We start from the raw sequence: 24,444 nt of genomic DNA, 5'->3' as shown, positions 1-24,444 counted from the left end.
GTAAAAAACAACGCTGTACGAGACGCTCGCAAGAGAATTTTAGTCAATGTTGGTAAACAGAGCCAAAGGACTTAGTTAAATTCCTAAGCTTACAGGCAGCCGGAATATTTCTACTGTCCATTAGATCAATAATCGCTAGTTAACCATAGAATCACAATCTCTTGTAAAAGTCTTCCACCAGTCTAATATGATTTCGCTCTATTCTCACTAAGCAATGCACTTTGAGGTTCTCAATTTACTTCAAAGTGACCAGGTGTAAGTCCCTAGTTTCGAATTCATTGAATGGAGGTATTCCAACAGCCAGTACCAACAAAACACCTATAAAATGCGAAACTTGAATAAACCATACCTTGTAAATCCAAATTTTCTTCCGGCGAGTCTTCTTGTCAAGCTTGATAATACCAATGGCTCCAAAGTGTTCTTCTATCTGACTCTCTGTCACGTCTTCAGACATTCCGGTAATAAATATCGTGTCCGGCATATCGTGCTCTTGGGAGCCCCCGTGTGATCCACCTCCTCCACCTCGAGAGCCTCCAAAATTACCACCGCTGGTGTAGTCGACGCCCCCCCGACCTCCACCACCCCCGCCACCATAGCTATCACGGCCGCCTGCACCGCCATAACTGTCTCGGCCGCCGCTACGGCTGTAAAACGACAACATGAAGGTGGATAAAGTATGATTTAATATCTGTTGGGCCTGCTGAGGGAACGTACAACGATGCTATGGATACTGCAATAGAAACATTTTCAATAATGTAAAGGCCGCTAAGCAGTCATCTTCAGTTTCAAGACAGGTAACGAAATCTTCAAAGATTTAATTTCATTAAATGAATTCAAAGACGATAACAACAATAATGGGGCATAAAGAAAAGAAGCCTTTGAATTTCATAGCTGGCTGAATAAATAGAATTCGGACTTTGAGTCGGGCTTCTACTAAGTCGGAAAATACATAACGACAAACAAAAATATAATTAAAATAGCGTTAGAAAGTCATGGGAAGTAACTTACCCACCACCGCCGCCATGATTATCCCCCCGACGGTTGTAGCCACCACTTCGGCGGTCTGGTCCACTTCCGTAGCCACCGCCTCCGCTGTATCCCCCGCCGCCACGTCCGCCACTTTCGTAGTTGTCGCTTGCGCCGCCTCTTCCTCCACCGCCACCGTAACCTCCACCATTACCTCCTCCCGGAGTATAACTGCCGCTGCCTAAAACACCACGAATCCGAGGGATGTTAGACAGATCAATGCAGGATGCTTGCGCGTATGTCGACGCTTTTTGAGTCATCGCAGCGAGGGCGACAAAAATGTAAAATGATGGAAGAAATTGTACTATCATCTTTATCCTTAGAAAGTTGAGTAGAAAAGAGTGAAGCACGTATTGTTTCAATAGCAGGTAGCAGGATACGAATAAGGGTAACAGTTGTTTAGAAAATAGTAATTGTAGCCGTCCAATAGAAAAGATGATACCATGCGTTTACATTGATCCAGGAAACACCCCGGAAAAAGTGTCATAATTAAAAACTCCTTAGCACTTAGCACCACTGCGCATAAGCACTGATCGAACTCATTGACACCACCGAAAACAAAATAGGACGTCAATCATAGCTGGGTGTCCTTCGGTGGAGGTCATCATAAAATTGTACTCGATGCATTAGAACGAAGGATCCGACGGTTCCTACTTCAGCCGCAAAAATACTTTTTTTGATAAGCAGCTTTTACAACGGATCTGATTGCATTGTTACAAAAAGAATTTGGCCGCTGTCATTTCAACTGGTTTTGAAAGTACGACTTCTGTGAAGTAGTCTTAAGAACGCAATCGGTGCTTTTAATCTGATCGATATAAAACACATGCGTCGCACGCGCCATGTTGCTGCTGTCCAACAGATCATCAACTCTTTTGGCAATTTCCCTTTCGTTAAACACTATGTTTACGGATCTGCTACTATTGTAACCTCAATGCACATATCCCGAGCAACGAATTCATTGAGTTTACTTAAACTAAAAACGCTAACGCTACACTGACGCTCATCTCCTACCATTAAACAGACAGAAATAAGTATTCTGCTAACCACCGGTAAATTACACGCGTCGTCAAAGTTGTACATTAAACGCAATCTGATACTTGTATAATTATTTGTATGGCTGACTAAAGCAACGCCCGAGGGTTGGGCAATTTCAATTTTGGATGGAAATTGGTGAGAAATACGAGCCGTTAACTTAGCCATCCAAGTGTCCAAGCGCTACCCCTTATGGAGCATTCGGTCTTCTAACGCGGTGGAGACCATTCTTCGTCCTAAACAGTCTCGTTTGTTTCGAAAATTTGTCGACATTTTTTTAGCAAACGCGTTTTCGAAGCAATTCACTAATAACATGGTTGTGGAGTCAAGCCTGCGATTTAAGCAAGACTACGAGGGTAACGGGTTTTACTAAATTATTTGCGTCAAAGACCCTTATGGGATGTTGATCAAAGATGGACACCTTGTCATTGAGCCAATTCGACAAAGGACTGCAGTCGTTAATAAGGCAGAGATCTTCATATTTTTACCGTCGACATTTCTCTTGCCTGTTGTCCCCAACTTTGCTCTCTCTCTCTCTCTCGCGGTAATGAGTTTCCTGAATTGACCTCCGTCTCCAATCATAGTAAAGTTGCCAACCGTGTTTTTCTGTCTTTACCAGCAAAACATTACACATACCTGACGGGGCTTACCTCACCTCCCGTGACATCATTGTGGACAATCACTGAGTGGGTCCATGTTTCGAGTAGTACCTTCTTTGTCAGTTTCTCTGTTGGAACAAGACTAGATAAAATGTTTTGCGGACCAGACCATGAACCATATTTTATTTTTATGTGATATGATGGCGATACATCTCAAATAGATCGCAAACACTCGATAGCTAAAACGCAGCGCAGCTGTTTAATGTCTTTAGATACGACTGAAGATGTACCTCCTGTGGCAATTCAAGATATTTGGCCATCGCAAACAACCTACAGCCACTCGCTTACAGGGCGCCAAATTAGCTAACGTCGTTAGAAAAATGGGGCAGGAGGGAGAAGATTTTGACACGTTCAATAAAGTTTTATTGAGAATGAACAACAGTCAGGTAATGGCAGCGTCTGTCTATTAATAAATTATTAATTGTGCTGGTTCATGGTCCAGTTGTAATAGCAAACCTGATTCGTCCTCAAGGACGTCAGGAGTACAGACACAGACACATGTGTGTGTATGTGTGTGTGTGAGTTAGAGGAGAGTCAATCAATCACAAAGGAAGAGTGACACCCCATTGAGCAACCTCACGTACCTCCTCCCTGCGATCCCTAGAAGTGAGACAGTACAACACAACACCGACAATGTTGGTTCCAGTTGAACTTTACTTACCCGTTACCGGCGTGCGCTCAGTACTCGTTTGTGACTTATTTCAATGAAAATGAAAAGTTTCCTAGCGACAGTATTAACAAGTGCAGAAAAGATCAAATCATACCAATATTATTAAAAATCGGGACAACAAAATGCAAACATTTTGTAGTTATCGTTGAATGGCGCACGACCGGCCAGTTGAAAGGCTTTATTCAGCTCGGATTATTCGAAAATACGTAAGTAAGCCCGAATCATACATACTCGCCGAAAAATATTGTCAACAAGGTAAGATGCCCAGCTGACAAAAGTACAGTAGATTGACCAGTCACATGTAGACAATTATCTAAATCACTCCTACTGTGTTTATAGATACAAATGACGAGAACAAAAACAAACTATACAGGATAGAATATACCTGATGAACACAATTTATAACGATACATTATTTTTGAGCTGTGTTTTTTCCTTATATTAATTTTCTAATACGCAGGGCAGAAGCAGCGGCGTATTCATAGCATTTAGAAGAGCTGAGTAAGAGCCGCTAAGCAATAAATCGGGCGATGAACGCGAGCATTGTATCGTCTAAAGAGCGCACATGGTTTGGGTTGAATCAGGAGACCACGCGTGGCTCTAGCCCTGAAGTGTTGTTTCCTTATTTCGAAATAATCATGAGTATCATTATCTAGGCATTAGATTTAATTGAAGTGTTGACATTTTCTAACAATGCATTTTAAAACAATGCGAGGCATTTATAAGGAATATTTAGTCCTTTTATACGTATCGTTTCTAGATTTTCACACACCTTGTCTATGTACATATATCTCGCTACTGTCATGTTATTTTGGTCTTGAGAACTACCGCCAATCAAGCGACCGGCTTGAGCAAGCAGAAGAACTGATAGCGATGGCGTCATGATGTAGGATCTATGGCGCAAGTTTACAATAATGCATTCGTTTTCAGCACCCTTAATTTACACCGGCGGAGCACTAACTAGATGATGTAGCCGTTCAATTGACATGTAAGTCTACTTACGTAGGCGCCGTAACCCTGATCACCGCCCGCGTACATCTTGCCACAAAGTTGTCAATCCAGGCCGTGTCTCTAACACAAACGTTTATACAGACGAACTTGCAATTCGCGGCGCACACAAACCGCTCGTTAGACCACAGCGAACTAGCAGCGCCCACTGGGATGGAGTCAACCATACTGGAGCAGACGACTCAACGAATCAATACCCAAAACAATCCGCCTCCCCAACGGTACAATGCTGCACCGCTAGATGCAGCAGGAAGATCCTCACAGAATCGGACGAATCGAATTTGTTCAAATAACTAAGTGAAGATCTCTTGATTTCTTGTACATTGTGTTTACTTTGTTTCTGAAGCGTTGTTCAATTCAAGTAAAAAATTGTCGATTCTTTATTGATTTTGCGATAACTATTACGGTTACACTGTTACAAATAGATTAGCCTTGTCGCCATCTCCAATGGGCGATATAGTTAATGAAGATACTTATCCTGCAAATATTGGTACAGCTCGTCCAGTAATAATGAGTCTAAAGGAGATCCTATTGATGTTATAATTTTTATTTGTTTTTTCTATTTACAACCTCTTTGAATACACTTGTCGAATTTTAATAATAGGTAATGCTGCTTTATCAGATAGGAACTTACAACAATTAAAGCGTATCGTAGCAAGCTACTACGTTAGAAAACTGTGCCTACAACGGCGTTACATTTATCCTTAGATGAATATGAGATTGCCTTACTATACTTAACTGCAGCAAAAATTCGAAATGCACATTTGGCTAGTTATACTGACTGAGGCAGCATCATTCCAGTTGTTGAAGCATCGAATAAAGCAGGCGTATTTTTACGTCTTTGGTTGATTTCTTACAATTATTTGCGAACGTTACTACATGAAAATATGTGGACCAAAAATATCGACGAATACAGTATTTTAGTGCATTGACGGTAATTTAAGGGAATTCCAGTGCACATAATTCAATAATCACAAAAAAGCTATATAATACGGTAACAAGCTACTATTTCTATATTTTTGCTCACTTCCGTTAGAACAGAATCGATCAGGATGTTCATGGATTTGGTTGTCTGAACGCATCTAGGTACCGCTGCTAGATGACCAAATAAAAGGCCAATGAGCTCTCTTACTGGTAACTCACTAACTATATAGCCTATGCATGGGTGGTATTTGACAACCGAGTCAGTTGATTTAAATAAAATATTTTCCGTCAAGTTTTATGCCCTATTTAACAAGTGACTATTTCTCATTTAGTTGCAAAGAGCCGTATAGTGATTCTAGTGCTTTACTACTGCGCTAAATATTTCACAGCTTTGTCAAAAGAAATACAGCCTGTGTTGACAACCATCAGATCGGTATCGACAGCCATAAGCTGGTTGAGTTACACCTGAATCGAACTTCAACGCTAAATACGAGTGCGAAATCGAAAATCGTGTCAACAGATAAAGTTCTACAGTTTAATCTTTTTGAAAACGTGACTGAGTTGTAAATTTCATCTCTGCAGTAACCAAAATGAGTTCACACTCGGCTGGCCATTCAACAAAAGGTCCTAAGGTTTGTGTAAATAAAAAAAGCATTAAGTAAAAATCGAGCTGTGCCTATGAATTCGAAATGATACCAATAAAGATTATATCCGCTGAAGCACCAACTTATGGATATCTGTCGACGAAAAAAATGAGCAGCATTGTTTGACGACAAAGCTTATTGTTAAGTTGTAGTTTTTAAATAGGAAATTTGTATATAGCTCGAGCTGTGGCTAGCGCACAAATTATAAGCTGCGGAACTTCAATAGGACAGCAAAACTGCTCTTAGTTCGGTTTAAATGCATGCAGTTGAGCTCAAAAGATAAACTACAGGGTTGTCCTAAAGGTAACACAAATCGCAAATGCTTTGATTTCATATTCAACTTTAATTTTCATCTTCTAAATTTCAAACAGAATGAATCTCTCGTAAAACAACATGTATCCTAACAACCCAAAATCAGCAAATCCAAAATCGGAAATCAACTGTTGAAAATAATAATGAATAAGTTAAAAAATAATTGTTACTGTACATTGTTAAAATAGCTGTTAATTTGCATACACAATGTACACGTTTATGCGACAATATAGATTAACGCCGTAGCAAATAAGCTTATTCAAGGATAGATAGTAGTGATTAGAACTGTCGATAATATTTGCCCTAAAACATAACAATTTCATTTATAACAAGTAAATAAACTTACGTACAGGATCGAAATGGCTTCAGCTAAATGCCTAAATCGGCTGACACTTGACTTCAACTTAATCACATCAAGTGGACCCTGTAAATATTAGCTGAATAACTAACTCGTGAAATTGTTGAATTTGATTGTCCATAGGCGGATGTTCCTTCAGTAAAGGAATGGCGTGAGCAACTGTCGAAGATGGAAATCCCTCGAGCTGGGGCCACTCGTCTTATTATGAACTACCTCGTTACCGAAAGCTTCAAAGATGCGGCAGAGAAACTCCGTGAAGAAAGTGGACTTCCGCTTTCACCGGGTAATACTGACGTTTCAGCATCGCTTGACGAACGTATTCGAATACGCGATGCGATCCATGGCGGGCGGATTCTTGAAGCACGTAGATTGCTCGACGAACTGCATCCTCGGTTACTCAGTACGGACCGTCAGCTACTATTTCGCATCCAACAGCAGCAATTAATCGAACTGATTCGCGAAAACCGCACTGAGGAAGCTCTGGAGTTTGCCCAACAGGAATTAGCGCCACGAGTCGAAGAGGCTTCTGCACCACTTGGTGAAATGGAACGGACACTTGCATTGCTAGCCTTCGATAATCCCGCTTCTTCCCCTTTTGGAGAATTATTGCATGTATCCCACAGACAAAAGGTAAGCTGACCACAATGGCGATATTGAAAAAAGAACAACTATCAACTTTCACCAGTTCCATGGGGTTTATCGATTTTTTTAGCTTTAAATATAACGAGATCCAACTTTGCAACACCCCTATAATTAACCTTCATGTTAACTAGCATATTCCTAGTACCATTTTTAGCTTGCCACAAAACCGTAGAGACGAGTGTGCTTGCTGGAAACATAAACCATCAGCCTGTGAAGTTAATTTCTTCTCAAAATTTTACATCGATATTAGGTATATGTTGTGTGTATGTAGACTGTTAATTTAAGATGAAATAGTTTTAACAATAGAACCTATTCCGATACAATAAATATGACACACCGTATGTTTCTAACAATAAAATTGACCCTTTAATCTCTCTTCTAACAGGTGGCGTCCGAGGTTAACGCGGCCATTCTCGAGATGGACGGAGCTGAGTCAACAATTCCGTCATTAGTAGTCGCTGTGCATATGTTATTATGGGCTCAAAAGTTGCTCGACGACAAAAAAATAGAATACCCAAAAATGACGGACATCGCAGAGGCCACAGTCTCGATGCATCCACCAAAATAATTTGAAATATTCAACTAAACCTGTCACCTTAACTGGACGTGCTTTCGGCATAATCGAGTTAAGCCGATGATCATAATAACAATTATACTGCGCAATGTACATAGGGTATGTTTGGAACAAGTGGCGGCAATACTGCACGAATTAATACGATAGTCCAAGTGAAAGCATTAGAGCGGTTATAGAACCAGAAAACTAACGAAACTATGTAATGTTGTCAATGCAAGCAATCAATAATAATTAGCAAACGGTAACACTTATAATATGATGGTGATTATGGTTATGATTATTATTATTATTCTCATTATCAATAAATATTGTCTTAATAACCTAGAGGGCACCAACTGATAGCTAAAATAGCTGCTTGAAGCTGTATCAGTGTGACTCGAAAGCACAAGTAGAGTAAATGAATGTATGGAGTGGAATTGAAAATAAGGCAAACGATTAAAAAAATCTATATAGTTTGAATATCTTTAAATAGTTGCCTTATTTATGTACACAATCCTGGAATGCGCATATTCAGTTAAATAGTAATAGTATACAGGGGTGCTAAGAGAACATATAATGGTATTATTTTTAAGCTTTATGACGGAAAAGGAGTAAATGAGGTTCCCATTTTTTTAAGTTTCTCAGTGAATTGTTACACTGAATTTCGTACCATGCATTGAATCTCTTAATGAGTAACATCTCGGCAGTCGGGACGACCAGCGTTCACAGTCACAGTACTTGACCTAATTTAGTATACACATAGAGACTCATGCAATATGACAATTCCTTTTATGAAATAAATCAGTTGTGTAGATGAGCCTGGAAATGCGAGTGTGTCTGTGTGTGAGTGTGTCTATGTGGGCGTGGGCGTGTGTGTGTGTCTATGTGGGCGTGTGGATGTGTGTTTGTGTGTGTGTGTGTTTCTGTGAGACTTCTCTTATACAACAAGATCCTGCGCTGGCTCGTCAACGATCCTTGAAGCGACGTGTGTTACCCGGTGATACTCCACAATTAATATAATTGTCTCTGGCCGAACTTTTTGTATTCATGGATTGCGCCATTGTTAAGTGGATATTACGAAGTCGTTAACTATTAGTGAACAAACAATACTAGTGTAACTGGACGATTTCTTAGCATAAATTTAGCAGTTGATTAAGTTCGAAAGAAATATTCAAATAAAAACGTTTTCTGAATGATAAGTAACCAGGCTTCTTACGGCGCAAAAAATGATTCTTAATCTGTATAACTATTTGATGTTTTTTTAAGCACGCAATAAATAATAGATACGATCCCAAGTTTTGATGCTTCCTGAACTGAAATTGCACACATTTGTTTGGTATAAGCTAATTGCTCAGATTTAATCTATTAGAAATCAATAGATTATCAATTTGCGTGTGTTATCGATATACTCAAGGTCCTGTGACGACGGAACCTCTATATACTTGAAGTTGTGATCACCTTCAAGTAATTCAAGCAGATGAATACCCGCTCAATGTAAGACATGCATATTCTGGGAGACTTCAAAAATACATTGTTTTCAAATAACGAAGTCTAAGGGATACGCATTTTGATTTCGACTTACAGATGTCTAAGCAAATAATTAGACAACTCCTATATAGTCTAAATGATTATTTTTGTCAAAGAGCGGAGTAGTTTTGCTTTGTTTATGCCAATATTTGCAAGTTCCATTAGCTACTTAATAAATTGCGGGTTTTTGAAATTAAGAGCAAATAAACCTTATATTGACTATGAAAGTATCTAATATATTAATAACAAATTTTTAATAATTGACATTAACGTGAACCATGCATGGTAAGTTATAGGAAACGATTTCTAGAAATTATAGAAACCCAGCAAACAATATTCATCTTAGTGAAGATATAGCTTTTTGAAACCATTAAGAACTTCTTTTTAGGAAATTGGGCTATAGACGATTAAAGGAGATGTAGGTATATACAAAGTATACTAGAAGAAACTTTAAAAACGTTGTTAAGTAAGTGCTAGTGCTTAACTTAACTTATGAACTTATACAAATTCCATACTGGTATTCTGTCTATTAATCAATCTTAGTAGTTTTAACAGCTTGTATATTAAATGCGCAATAGAACATTAGGTTTTATGTAAAATAACATTACTAAATCAGTTAGACGATCCGTACCGTTTAGTGGATCAAATGCTGTAGTTGTTAACGTTAAAATACACAAGAATAGGGTCACTGAAGTATTTGAATTATCAAGAAAGTTATTCAGTTTATAATAATTCACCCATCGTATTAAAAAATAGACCATTTTTAGTAGATATGATTTTCGCTTAGTTCCAGGAAAGCACTTTCTTCACACTTGTTCTGGCAGCTTGTGTCGACTGTAATAAATCTGGGTAAGCGAGAGTATAGTCTCACTGGAGATACGCCAAGCGTATAGGAAGTTTGATTCTATTATTATTCTAGAATTATTCTAACCTTCTTTAGTGTAAGGCTCTATAAAGCGGTCTATATTTTGTAAGCTATATTAAAAGCATGTTACAATTGTTGAATAGTCTAGTTAGAAAAATATTTATTTCATCACAACCATACTTTCGTGTTGAAAAATTGTTATTTAAGGAAATAGTGTCAAACCCTTTTTAATCAAAAGGTCATCGGGCACGATTATCAAACAGAACATCCTAATAGGTCACAAGGTCAATTTCTCTGTATATTAATTTAATATTGAGTATACAGTTAATATGCTACAGGCTAGTTCCGTAGGGACTGGAGCGTTTATATGTTTGAGTTGTATAGAGTTAAGTTAAACTCCTATGTACTAAAATATTTAGTAAAAAAACTCTAAGTAAATTAGTTAACAACTCATTAACTTCTTCCTACAGAAAGCGCTTCATTACGTGGTGTAAACTAGATATACTCGTTTGACTTGATTATTGGAACTAACTTGCAATGAACGTATTGATTATTATTAATAACTACATATAGATATATAGTGTGGAAAATTGTCAATTTATTGAACAATGAGCTATAATACTAAATTAGATAACCGTTAAATGATGGACATCCCTTCTACATTCACAACCGTGAAGCGGTGTACATTTTGCACAGGTGACAATGACGACTTTGTACATAGACATAGCACTACCTATGCTAACGTCGGCCAAGAACATACACAATGATATATGATATATATATATATATATATATATATATATATATATATATATAGCATTAGGTAAAAAACCTATAAGGAAACACATTTCAGTCTGATATTAGGTTTTCACGACACAGAAAACAAAGATGATAGAAGAACTCCAGTTCAAAATTCGATAAGCACATGACGTTGATAGCATTGAGCGTTCTATTTACCAAGACAGTCGTGCTTTGAATATCCACACGTGAAGGCAACTGTAATGAATATAGTTGGTATAGGGTGATCGGAAGACTATAGTGCTCACTAGATTTTGAAAGCAATAACCCTTATGTATGACCCATCAATTATAGAACAGACGCAAAGAGAACATTCAGATCTTCGCGCTCTTCAGAATAAAACTAGCCTTATATCGGTAGGTTTTTCATGCACCAAGATCCATTTTCATCTTCTACGCGGTGGGTGTTTTTCAAAATGAGCTGTTAAAGGCGCTACCATATAGCAGTAAAAAAAACTTACATTGAAATAATATAGTCATGTACATACACAGCATAAGTAGGGATTAATAAGTTAAATTTAAGTTCACAAAATACATATTTTAATGCTATAACAAATATGCGCCCCTTCAAAAGAAAAGATTACGACTAGACGGTTCCCTCAAGTGTCATTATTTTTAAGTCGTATTGTCGAACCTATTCATGAAAAATATAATTTATTTTATGTAGGCATTCTAAAAAGGTACACATATGCTAACTGCCGCAGTGAGTTCCCACAAAATTAGGCATAAGCGTACTCAAATGATTGGGCAACTATTCCTCCTACTCTTTAATGTCGTCCCACCCTAGTTAATCGTCTGCGGTGGCATGAGAGCCATTGATATGATGATGCTGTTGCTGAGGCTGAGTTCGATCCCATCTCCAAATTGTTGCGTCATCACAAATACAAATGAGAACGTCACCCCGATTACTAAACGATGTCTGACGGACGATTGCTGTGCATTTAGGATGAGATAACGTGCTACATCTGCAATATCAGAGAACCATAGCTGCGTTAACATATAGATGCGTTAAGAGTTAGACTTACGAGACCCCTAGGTCTTTGATTACTACCTACGATTGATCGATTCTTAGCGACTGCACGTTTGACAAGCTTTCAATTTAGGTTTACCGTTTTAATTAAATCATTGATCCATTGCATCTGTGTAACGGCTCAAATAGATATCCGGTCAACAAAATTATTCTAATAAACCACAATTTACCTTGAATTCTCAAAATATTGAGAAAATTGTAACGTCAAAACATATTGAAATAACCTGAACTTGTGTTGAGAAATGGTCTGTTTCTCAGATGAAATAAGAGTTCCGTAAGATCGATTCAAGCTCCACTTTAGACATTAACTCCCTTTAGGCCATATATTAAAGTAAAAAGTATGTTATAAAATGCCAAAAGGACGATCTTGGGGCTGCAGTAACAGCTGCTTTATTTTCGACGGTGACGAATCATTTAGCCAGTTTGATGGTGAATACTATTCTGTTTAGAAATAAACAGTCTAGGCTATTGTGTGGACTAGATCTCCCGGCTTTTGTAACAAGAAAAATCAACGTTATAATATTTTTGCCGAACTAAGCAAGAAGCATGTATATGTGTGAAAAATTAATGCACAGACACTTTGCGGATGTTGTATAATGCCTAGGAAAACCAGACACTGAGTAAAGTTCAAGTATACAGGTGGTTTAAGCATTTCAGAGGCGCATAGGAGCCCATCGAAGACGATCTTCCTCCTGGAATGCCTGTGACAGTGATTACGGGCGAGAACGTGGTACTCTTCACGGTTTTCTTCGACCGTCGAGGAACCGTTCGTCATAAGTGCATGATCTCTAATTCCACGTCCTTAAAGGAGTACTACTAAGAACTTTTAAGACGATTGCGCAAGTCTGTCCGACGCAAGAGATCAGAACGGTGACGCAGCAAGTCCTGAGTCCTCCATTATGACAACGCATCGGCCCACACTTCACTACTCGTACAGCACCTTTTGATAAAAAAAAAAACTCGACGTTGTACTGCCCCAACGCTTGTATACACCGCACCTAGCCTCCTGCAACTTTTTCTTATGTCTAAATAAATACTTACCAATTTAGAATACCCGACCTGTTGAATGGAAACGGTTACTCACTACTATTTGAATGCCGAGACCATTAAGTTTGATAGCAGGGCACAAATGAAGTCGAAGATGGGCGTGATGCTCACTTACTTGCTGGAAGCAGGATCAGCCACGTCAATATCCCACACAAAGGTTTTTCCCAGTTGGTTTCCAACAGCCAGGTGGCGTTGATCCCTTGAAAGACCAAAACGAAGAAACCAAAACTGCGAGTCGCGGTAATGGAACTGATGAACGATTGTAACAGCTGAATCGGATGGTTTTATCTCCCTCTGCTCCATATAGCCGGGCTTCCAACAGACAATAACCTGTTCGCATGACTGTAGCGCAAGAGAGTTACGTTGAAGGTTACAGGTTCTATTAGACTCATCATTACCAAATAAGTGAACATTTAAACAAGTCATAAAAATCTATAAGCAATAAGCTAACTTATGTATGAGGACATTTAGTTGCACATCAATACTGTTATCGATTCTTCCTGCTTAGTTTTTAAAAAAGAAGTGCACTAAGTCTTTGTTACGTTAAGTTTGAAGACGTACAATGACTAACTACATCAATTCGATCAAAAAAATACAACATTTGATTAAAAGCACAGAAAGAGAAAAAGCTATCCTTCTCTATTCAGTAATATAACTAATTTGAATCTTTTTTTTCCTAAAATGTTTTAGTTGTAAAAGGATAACAAACAACACGTTAAGAAAAGATAATAAGCTAAAATAGTACTTTGCTTAGTATGAAATTCCCTAGCCATCGAACGCAGTCGACATAATTTTGATGAATATCGCGTGTTGTGAAGTCAGGATAATGCTGGTTGGCAGTAGGGAACGCCCGGCTGTGCTTCATTGGTTGGTATACATACGAGTCGTGAATTGCACGCTGTAGCATTGGCGAATCTAGATGCCAGAGTTTCAGCGAGTGGTCCATCCCGCATGAGATAATCTGTATCGAAATTCAAGAGTTCGGTTCAGCAAACAGTCAGTTATGCTTTAATGAAAACACAAATCCGAAAACATAATAAAACTACAACGGGACGATGTTTTTGCCTACGAATTTTAAATATTCTAAAGGCTATCTAAAGCTAGCTACAAAGCTACAAAAGCTTTCATAGATTGACGATACTCAAACAAGTATTGAAACTACGCAGTATAGAAATGCATAAAATAAGCTTAGGAGCAAGGAGTGCTGCATATACATGGAAATCGCACCCTCTGCCCAAGTAGATCGAAGTCTGCGCTGAGAACTTCATCCCGATGACCCTCGACGCCGCCAAAGATTGCAACACACTGTTCTGTACGGAGGTTCCATAGGCGAAGCGTATGGTCCTTGCTTACAGACAATAGAAGATTCGGATCTCGTGGATGAAACTTCACCTCATTAATCGAGTGTCCGTGCCCTGTACAAATAATAAATCCCGTACTTTTCGTGGCAAGAAGTGAATCAGACTCTTTATAACTGTATATACTATATGAACGCCTCCCCTTAGCAATAGGAAGCCAGAAGTGACAATTTTTATAAATTAAAGACGGATAAGCATCGCGAGAAAACAACTCTATTACCGCATACGAAACGTGGGTATTTTTATTTAGTCTCGTAATTTTCTCGTGATTCTGAGATCAAAAGAACATGAGAGTGAAATTTAGGGTTAACGTTTTGTCTTAATGTACTTCTTTCTTATGCCTACGACACATGCAGTACCGTTTGAGCAGTACTATAATGGATAAATAGAGTCAAAGGGTAAAAATTAAAGAATTCTTCGACAGTGCACCTATCAGCTACCCCACGTACCGACGTAATGTTGAACACTTTCCATACGAGCGACATTGATAACACGAATAATTCCTCTGGCTCCCGCCACTGCAAGCAACGGTTCACCCGTCTCATCGTAGCCCCATGCCACGGTATAATACATCTCGTCGGATTCAGGATCAGCGTAACACTGTAGGAGCTTGATAGAGTTTGGTAGGACTTCATACACCGATAACTACACAATCACGAACAAACATTTCGATGTAGTAAGGAATCATCAGCAATCAATGGCTTTATATCTGTCTGTGGCTATCGCCTAAAAACCCTTTCTGCCAGGTCATTAATAAGCAAGCTAGAAGTATACATTTTGTTCCTTAACGACAAGCGATGGTCGGTAAATTACTCCGTGAAGCCTAGCACAGATGAGACAAAACTGTTTCTGACCCTATTGGTGCCACAAGTAGCGAATATATCCCGGTCATCCACATGCGGATTGAACTGAACTCCGAAGAGCGCTTGACCATGCTCCTCCCGTAAGTGACTTGCATACTTGAATGTTGTCCGTCCTGGAGTCTTTTTGCGTCTCTTACTTCGTGCCTCGCCATGCGATCCTACCGAACTTGTATCGTCCTGCCAAATGAAAAAAGCCTGTAGAAAAAATTCTGACACACCCCGCTATAGCACGACCACAAAATATTTATTAAATAGTTTTGTTGATCATAACCTGGATGTTTTGGAAGTTAATTCGAAGATGATTAAACGTGGAGCAAGAAGACTTAACTGAAGAAGATAATTATAATATAATTGTTTGACCGGTCAATAATTTTTATCAGAAAATTTCTCCGATGAAACACGTTTAGGCCAATAGCCGCTCACCGACCGGACTGAACTGAAGAGAGACTCACTGGCCTTCACCAAATGCACCAGAAGCTACAACAAAAGCCTTCCCTAGGTAAAATAGACTTAAACATGACGACTATTGATTCACTTACGTTGTCATTAGCGTTAGCATCTTCGTGATCCGACTCGACGGATGCTGGGGCAGACTTCTCTTTTTCGTGTGAAGTGGCGGGCGCCTGTGATTGGGACTGTCGACCTCGCATCCTTTCGGACATTCAATGCAGGAGGACTTGATTTTCTTTGTATAACAATTCCAGAAAACTATTAGTTAACCATCCCTTTCCACTTTCCTGTATACCAATTTAAGCGCATATGACAATGGCAAACGAGTAAATTGGTTTGGCTGTCGTTTTCTGAAATGAGAAGCATCTCATTTGGCTTAGCCGAAAGATCCGTTACATTTTCCCAATTGAGTTACCATACGAATTTTTGCATCACCGACATCCCTTGTATCTTTAGCTACGCCACGATTATCCACGGTATGGACGGAAGAAAAAAATAGTAATTAAACACCCAGCAGATCGTAGTCACCGACTTTACGACTGTGCAAAACACTCGAACGGTAACAAAGTTCACTCACAACTCATTGCCGCGACGCCAATGTTTACCAAGCATTAGATCTGGAGCAGACACAACAATATTCGAACATGTCGCTGCCAGCTGGAGCTGAGCGCCAAATTCGAACTTGACAACAAAAAATGAAAACATTCGGAGCTTTATTCAAGACAACGAACTTGCCAATAGTCGAGTTGAAAATGTTCTATAGATTATTCTGCAATACGAGCGAACTATGAGTGAATGAAATGATTTATGCTAACAGCAGGCCAGAAGCCAAATATCAACTAGGAGTAGTAGTTTTCAGGACGTTTGATTAATAATGTAGTATGTTCAGTTTTGTATTTTTACATACACAAATCTGTGCTTTTACGCTAGCGAACTTCCGTCATCAGAGATTTAATGTCTGCACCGTTTATGCTGATGGTAGCATTGCTTTCAGGACGGTATATAGTCGTGTTTCTTTCCTAGAAGCCATGTCTACCGTTTTTTGTTCGCGTTGCGTCGTGTATATTCTTTTTTCTTATCTATCTTCTTTCTCTTACTACGTCAATCGACACTACTTGTGCCATCCTTTCCACTGAGAAGATGAACCAAAACCAGTGTACAGTGGAAAATGGTGAAAGAGATTGCTTGCGCTTCTATTCGGATCTAGACTAGGTAACGTACCTTAGTGTTTTTGCAAATACATTTGCGGGAATTTGTGTGACCATAAATACTGTTATTATTATTCTGGGCCACATAGCAGCAATAACTCAATCGCGTATAGCTATACTCATGCCCTCTATAAAAATATTTCCAAAAGAAAACACCAAAATGCTCACGTCTTCCAACGTTAATTTGTTGGAAGAAATACATAAGTAACGAGGACTACCAACTGTTTTGAAAATACATTTTTCTGATTTTGGCAGATCCAAATTTTAAAACCTAAAACTTTTGAAAATCTGAAAAACCTAAATTTAAATTTTTACTCCATTTATGTTATTATATTAAAAGTATACAGCTTAGGCTCCGCACCATTTTTAACCTTACTTATGTGTCTTTTGCCATTCTTTGTATTCGGCGTGTTACCTGTGTTTAGATTATCATTATTGTTGAAATATCTACGGACCTAATAATATTCGAAGAGCAGTGTTGTCCTTCCTATATTTTTTTAGGTCTTATTGAATTAGGGGGTTGACGTACGCCGATATAATACGCGCACTCTTTTCCGATTAATTTAATACCCTCGTTAAAAAATCGATCAAAGCTACAGAATGCAAATGATCTCAGGAAGTATCGTGGATGTAGCAGGCGAGATCTCCTTTCCATCTGTTCGTTGGAGATCGCTTACTGGAAGCCTGAAACATGGCGCAACATTTGTGTGGTTCGCTTTTGTCCGAAATTGAATGTACGTAGATTAGAAAATTAAGGAGGTTCATATTTAATACCGTTCTATGTTTATTGCAGCCTAGTTTGGCATTACTCTAATACACCTAGAAGCTAAGCATGTAAGTAAATGGTCACGACATTAGATCATTGAAGGCTAGTCTGGAGAACCGAAATATATCTTAATAAACAAACAATGCTACAATATGCCAACAATGTCAGTGGAAGGACATATGTCAAAAGTCGCTACAAGGTCTACAAAGGCGTCGCTACGCACGCATTTTTTGACTTTTTTAGTAATAGTGAAGCCTAAAAGATTTGAGAGCCTTAAGCTATGAAGTATTCCAGGCCGAGGGTCCAACAACTTGTGTCTGTATATACATGCAGATCGGTTTATGCAAACATACATGCAAATATACTTTATACAATAAACATGTAAGTTTGTCAAATTTAGAATTCAGTTTTTCGAATGAATCAACCGCTCCCATAATCCGTGACGGAATTAACTGTGGCGCGAGACTTGTAATTTAAACCTATAGGGGCTTATTTTTTAAATAGGGCCAAAATAATCGGAAAACTATGATGCGAAAAATAGTAAGGGAAAATAAATAAACTCCGTCTTCCATTAATATATCGCCAATATTTTAGTGACTTAGAAGCTGATAAAAATCAATTAGCGAACACTCTAAGATAAAAGGCAGGAAGTATGGTTATCCAAATTTAACAGTCCATTTAATGCGCGAGGTTTACGAAATCAAACGAGTATCCTAAACGAATACGCAGTGGCACTAAATATGTTTTAAGGTTACGTTTATATGGTAATGCCACGTCTCTAGAAATCGATAAGTGCCTATTAAACATAGCTCCAGAAGTGGAGACTTCTAGAGATTTTCTTGATACCAGTAATTATAATTTGTATATAGCTCAATTTCAGACCGCACAGATCTATGTGATATGGAACGAAGCATGATATTGACTTGAAAAATAGACGATTGGAAGTTATATTAATCATCAATATTGCAATTATACATATAGCTGCTAACGTTCGCTGCACAAAGTAAGCGTATTTTGTACTAAAAGATACGACGTTGAAATTATTTCTAATGGTATTACGACCTTTCCTAGTTCGACTTCAGGTGAACGTCGCTAGAGAGCTGATGAACAATGAGTGAGAAACCAGAATACTATCTTGGGTTGGACCTAAGCACTCAGCAGTTGAAAGCTGTTATCGTCGAAGCAATTTTGGATTTCTCGACAGGACCACCACACTTTCCTAGGATTAAAATCGTGTGTAAAGAAGAAGAACATGTTGCTTTCGATCGGCTTGGATATGGTACTAATTCAGGTGCCCTTTGTAAAGGGCCACACGAAGTGGTTGCTCCCACAAGGATGTGGGTCGACGCTTTAGATACTATCCTAGATAGGTATGTAAAATAGAAATCTAAGATAAATATTCAGTCAAAGTATCGGAGGCACGCATATAAATTTTTTTTTATATCACATTTGTTAATAGGCATTTTTTCATTATTCATATTATCTTCGAATTTGGCGAATACATAATCTTTATAGTCTAAACGTAAGTTATTTTTATAGGTTAAAACCTTTTATTATCCTAATTGACTGATATCTCGTTCTAAATAAGAGAACATTATGAATAGAAGCATAATATTGTTTTTAAATAATGTTATGGTACCTTAAGATAACATGTAAACTATTGTTTTTCGTCTCAGATTACGGCTAAAGGCGGATTTCAGTCGGATCGTCTGTATTGGTGGTTGTGCTCAGCAACATGGCACCGTTTACTGGAAAGATCCATCAACGCTTCGTGAAATGAACCCACTCAAGTATATTAGTATCTGTAGTTGATAGTTTTAACCAATATCATCATCAACACCTGTATTGGCAACTTTGCACGTACAAAACTGGATTGTTTCGCATATGCACACTATAGTTCCTTGGAAGTGTATTATACATTTGTCGACCCTGTCGATTTGCACACCAAGGTTCGTGTAAAGAACTGACAATAAGACTAATTAATATAAAAATATTTAGATTGTAAATAAAAGATCGTCAGCGTGTACGAATTCGAGCTCCGTTTCGGCGGATTCATACATATATTTGATATTACAATGAATGGTGTTCGACCATTTAGTGCCTAGAACTCGACAGAGCCAATTACGTCCTGTAATACGCCCAAATACGAGGCTCCGATCGGTGCGTTGCAATTTGATGGTCAGCGCTATGAGATCGGCGAAATCGTACATGGCATAGTGAAAGCCGTCCAACCTTTGGACAAAGCGGGGTGTATCAGATTTGATGGCAGTAAATGAAAAGGCGGACTCAGGGGACTAAGCGGGAAATACTTCAAAAACAATGGTCCGAGGACCAAATGCTGCTAAGAGTCAGAACGTACGTGAGTAAAGACCGCTGGTATGGTACGACTGCGAGGTGGTAGAGACTAACATGTGGGAAAAATTCAAGGAAAAACTAACAAATCAATGTTCAAGTTTAAAGAAAGAATTAAGGTGCCCAAATAGTTCTTCAATTCCATTAGGACCCGTAAAAGAAGATTGTAAATTTCGTCCAGGCCAAGCGAGTACTGTTTAAGTAGGTAAAGTTTGGCATGTCTAGTCAAAGTGCAACGGACGATAAAATTTGTCGCTTCTATATCAGGGATGAAATAGGTTGTGCTATTAAAACCGATTTTCGGTTAACTCGGTAACGGCAACGAGGATTCAAGCCCCGCTTTGTGTCGGTATTCTTCGATTATGAGGTGTATGTGTATAAACTGGGAACCTTCTGTAAGGTACCATTTTAGCGGCAACAATAACAGTAAAAAACGAGTGCTCGTTAGCTGCAAATAGCAGCGGTCCTTAAGGAAGATTGGGGGGAGGCAGACCTTCGAAGCGTAGGGGTTGCGCCCTTCCGCGGCTTACCGAATTGTTAGTTTTATCAGTTTTTCGCAAAGTATATCTAAACGCTTCCAAGGCCATTCGCGAGTTGAGGATACAATATTACACGGACAGGGGACTCTAATTTCAAGCTCAATAGCCCTTCCGTAGTTATAAGGTTTGCCTTCGGACAACGAACACTCACAAAAGTCCGCTGCTCTTAACATGAAAGCATCCATCAAGCTTAAGAACTAGCACAAGCGAGGGAGCTTAGCCGGGATTTGTGCGAAATGCAAACCTAAAATAAAGATCGTTGACCACGCAAGCGGCTCGCGGCTTTAATGAATATTTTCACTGTGTTGTAATAGATGTTTTCATCATGTTACAATACAACGAATCATACGTGGATATTCGATGCGTGTAAACTACGAATTCAACAACATGTTAACTAGCTATTACTACTGACTTCATTTCATGATTGATGACCTACAATTGAAAGTGCATCCGTTTATCTGTTGTAGATCTCTGCAGGAGAATCTAAAAGAAGCATTTTCAATCGAAAACTCTCCCATTTGGATGGATTCCTCGACGACGAGCGAGTGTCGCGAAATGGAAACTGCGGTCGGCGGGGCCCAGGTCCTTGCAGAGTTGACAGGCTCACGCGCCTTTGAACGTTTTAGTGGACCTCAAATTGCTAAAATAGCTAATGAAAAGGCTTCTGAGTATAATCTGACGAAGAGAATATCCCTTGTGTCCAGCTTTCTTAGTAGCCTTTTTGTAGGTCAGTCGTACTATTTGGCTAAGTATTTCATGATTACTGTTTGCTCACTTATAAAGGATTGCCGAAAATGCACAATTTAGTTTATAACCTTGCCCCCTCTGGGCTATGTGAGAGTATAGCGTGCATACATTTAATAACATGATGAACTAAATGGCAATACACAATAATGCGATGGTGATAATAATAATACAGGAAATAGCGCAATATCGTGCCTTTCGAATTCGACCTGTTTTGAAGCGTACATGAGGTATAATAGCTCGGAGCAATACGAGGGCGTACTGAAAAAAATAGCATACGAAAAATAGCCCAATAACATGCCTTTCCAATTCTACCTGTCGTGAAGCGTATACGTGGTGTAATAATCCGGAGCGATATAAGCACATACCCATAGAAAATTGTAATTACAGGGCTTTCCTCGCAATTGTACATACGGACTGAGACAGACTAAGCTAGTTCTTGGATTAAATTTCACAAGATCAGACGGACTTGTATCTCGTATCTTGTACAGGTAACATCGCTCCAATTGACGTAAGTGATGGCTCTGGTATGAACTTAATGGATATCCGGACTAATTCGTGGAACCATACTTGTCTACGGGCTTGCTTCGCTCGATCTCCGCCTGAAGTGCAATATGAAAGTGCGCAGATTCTTTTTAATAAACTTGGCGGTGATGCTGGCCTTGTACCAAGCGGTGATGACTTAGGCCCTGTCAGTAATTATATGCAACGCAGATTTGGCTTCGGCCTGCACTGCCGCGTGGCTGCATTTACAGGTGAGGGCCAATCTGATTAATCAGTTTTATAAAAAAAATGGCAAGATGGCATTTTCAAGTAGTTCGAGCAAGTAAAATGTCCTAGATACATTTGTAGCCTTTTTTTTCCTTTTTGTCCCGCAGAATAGCTCTCAATACTCTCTTTGAGAAAATTTTTGAGACATATATTTTTAACAACATGCAGTTCAGCTCGCGCAGTTGATTTTCATGCGTATCCATTTTATTGTAACCATTTCATTGCAACCCACAGGAAAAATCGACGTTACGCAAAGTTATCCCGACGCTACTTATGTGTTCAAAAGCGTGGCCACGAAATGTTTAATGAACATGATTACATGTGATGTTTAACCAAAAAATGTAGTTCATTTTTGGCTGAATTTTTATTTTTTCAATGTTAAACTTTTACAAGTGAGCCCGGTGAACCCTAAAATTGAATAACTTTTGAACTAATTATGTTAGAATGATGATCTTTTTATTTGTATTAAAGGTGCTCAGCGCTTCCCCTAGCGCACTGGCAGCTTCCGAACAATCATATACCGACCACTCGTATTCCTATACGTAATTTCTCTATTTATGCCAAGCTAATTAATAGTGGCATATGCTGAAGCACCAGTTGCCCTTTTTAGGCCACCAAAAGTCCCATAATCGTTTAATTGATATGAACTTAGAACGGAGGAATAAGCGGGTTGAATCCAACATTGGATATTCTTTCGTTCAATCCCGGAAGCAAATGAAGCACGACAATGAGATTTGACCTCATTATCAAGTAACTAGATTGCATGCTTTTGATTATTGTGTCAACTATTCATGAGTCTCTTTAGGAATTCGAACTAGCGGGCCACATTCATTTCAATTTCGATGAGTATCCATTGCAAAAATTGTTATCACCTAATCTGAATTTACTTGACGCTACTGCCGAACTCGATTTCTCTCCAATGTAATGCCATTCCCTGGAAGTAGAGTTTGAACCATGACTTGTTTACGACGACTATATGCTCCTGGCAAGTTTTTTGGTGAATAAAGTTCCATCAACTGCTTGTAGCATTTCTAACTGATCATAAGTTAACTCACAGAAGACTCATTTTTTACTTTTCCCGCGTATGGATCGTATTTCTGTACGTTTAAAATGCCAGCTTTGACCGATAGAGCCAATATACTTTTCCTTTACTTTAGTGCAAATTTGCGACGATGCGTTTCTGTTCTTCAAAGACAAACCCCTGGTCATCCCAATTTCGCTCAAGACCTCCTTGTCTACTCTTCATTAATCTTTTATACATTTCTGCAGCGCTGCGGCACTCAAGGAACAAAAATCTGACCATTGATTGAGTGTTAATTTTCGAGGCTAAAACATGTTTTTCTTTGTGAACTTCTTTCCTATAGAATAAATCTAACGGGTTTCCAGTCATGAATTTTTAGAAGACTGGAGTGCGCTAGATTTGCGTGTAATGCTTTAAAACTATAATAGCACTTCAAGAGAAATGGTATCCTGCATTTCATTCGAGTGGGAAGCTGTTTCTTAATCACACCTCTGAGCTACATGACCGGGCAAAGGAAAATAAATCCATACGGCGATATATATATATATGAAATAGAGGAATGAAAAAGAAATATACAGAATGAAATAGTTTAGTTTAAAAGTTCGAGTAAATACACGCTTATGTTTATATAAGTGTCTGTGAAATGTTTGATCCTGCAAAGCAGTAACAAAGTTAAGGCAGTCCATTTTAACAGAATTTTATTTATACATCTATATTTGAACTAATAACGAGCGTGTATTCATCCGCGGGTCTATTTATGGCGGAGGCTGGAAGTTTGCGTTCAAAATTTGAGAGCAGAATGCTTTGTTTGCTTCAGGTTTTGCGTCGACGGTCTACGTTATTGGTATTATTACACATGATGCTTCCAAAAAAATCCATGACCCAAGTCAGAAGATCTACAGTAGGAATTCAGCTGAAATGTCGTAAGAGGTAGTTTCTAATGGCCCGAAAATATCAACCAAGAAAGTAAAGGCTGTTTTCCAAAACTACCTTTCTGCCGGCATTTCGTTCGAACAAGTTGTAGTTTCTCCATTGAAATTCTGCGTTCTCCAGATATCAGCTTTTTACGCCATGTTGATTAATTTTCAACCATTTTCATTTAATCCCTACATTAGATCTTCGATTTCGAATATTCTAGGTTTTTCGCTTTTGTCCTCCTAACTACCTTCCTTGTGTCTTCTCGTATTTCATAATCGTTCTTGACTTTTATTTTTTAAGATTTACAGTTAAGATATCAGCCAAAATGTATGTTTAGATTATTTGTTTGTGTAACTGAAT

General features: G+C 38.7%; 4 protein-coding genes across 10 annotated transcripts in view; 2 read left to right on the top strand and 2 right to left on the bottom strand.

The window, feature by feature from the left end:
• LOC111263149 (RNA-binding protein FUS) overlaps positions 1-4,534 on the bottom strand; it is a 6,025-nt gene extending 1,491 nt beyond the window's left edge. Inside the window, exons 1-4 of the mRNA XM_022837999.2 lie at positions 4,390-4,534; positions 3,302-3,317; positions 1,009-1,207; positions 350-644 (exon numbers count right to left, since the gene is read on the bottom strand). Of these exons, the coding sequence (XP_022693734.1) occupies positions 350-644; positions 1,009-1,207; positions 3,302-3,317; positions 4,390-4,425 (546 nt within the window). The 5' untranslated portion in view covers positions 4,426-4,534. The remainder of the gene's footprint in view (positions 1-349; positions 645-1,008; positions 1,208-3,301; positions 3,318-4,389) is intronic.
• Positions 4,535-5,601: 1,067 nt separating this feature from the next.
• LOC111263150 (glucose-induced degradation protein 8 homolog) lies at positions 5,602-9,141 on the top strand. The gene is made up of 3 exons (XM_022838000.2): positions 5,602-5,951; positions 6,757-7,263; positions 7,661-9,141. Exons 1-3 carry the CDS (start codon positions 5,910-5,912, stop codon positions 7,841-7,843), a joined length of 732 nt encoding a protein of 243 aa, XP_022693735.1. The 5' UTR covers positions 5,602-5,909; the 3' UTR covers positions 7,844-9,141.
• Positions 9,142-10,796: 1,655 nt separating this feature from the next.
• Positions 10,797-16,365, bottom strand: LOC111263136 (polycomb protein eed). Of its 2 annotated transcripts, none has more exons than XM_022837985.2 (7): positions 15,855-16,365; positions 15,307-15,492; positions 14,902-15,097; positions 14,322-14,509; positions 13,840-14,055; positions 13,210-13,436; positions 10,797-11,982 (listed from the first exon to the last, which is right to left on the bottom strand). In XM_022837985.2, the coding sequence occupies exons 1-7, from the start codon at positions 15,975-15,977 to the stop codon at positions 11,805-11,807; spliced, it is 1,314 nt and encodes a 437-aa protein (XP_022693720.1). In that variant the 5' UTR covers positions 15,978-16,365; the 3' UTR covers positions 10,797-11,804. The 2 variants fall into 2 exon arrangements, with proteins under 2 accessions (XP_022693720.1, XP_022693721.1); XM_022837986.2 differs by lacking the exon at positions 10,797-11,982 and adding an exon at positions 12,391-12,987.
• Positions 16,366-16,461: 96 nt separating this feature from the next.
• Positions 16,462-24,444, top strand: part of LOC111263132 (xylulose kinase) — a 10,258-nt gene continuing 2,275 nt past the window's right edge. The window contains exons 1-6 of one of the 6 annotated variants that reach the window (XM_022837974.2): positions 16,464-16,644; positions 16,906-16,977; positions 18,811-19,109; positions 19,416-19,529; positions 21,098-21,357; positions 21,866-22,129. In XM_022837974.2, the coding sequence (XP_022693709.1) occupies positions 18,850-19,109; positions 19,416-19,529; positions 21,098-21,357; positions 21,866-22,129 (898 nt within the window). In that variant the 5' untranslated portion in view covers positions 16,464-16,644; positions 16,906-16,977; positions 18,811-18,849. Of the gene's footprint in view, positions 16,978-17,614; positions 17,708-17,789; positions 17,808-18,810; positions 19,110-19,415; positions 19,530-19,561; positions 19,689-21,097; positions 21,358-21,865; positions 22,130-24,444 lie in introns of those variants that run through there. The other 5 variants (XM_022837979.2, XM_022837976.2, XM_022837975.2 and 2 more) reach the window with 5 other exon arrangements.

The sequence above is a fragment of the Varroa jacobsoni genome, unplaced genomic scaffold, assembly GCF_002532875.2.
Source record: "Varroa jacobsoni isolate VJ856 unplaced genomic scaffold, vjacob_1.0 scaffold_738, whole genome shotgun sequence".
Taxonomy (NCBI): domain Eukaryota; kingdom Metazoa; phylum Arthropoda; class Arachnida; order Mesostigmata; family Varroidae; genus Varroa; species Varroa jacobsoni.
This window is presented reverse-complemented; position numbering and strand designations above follow the sequence as displayed.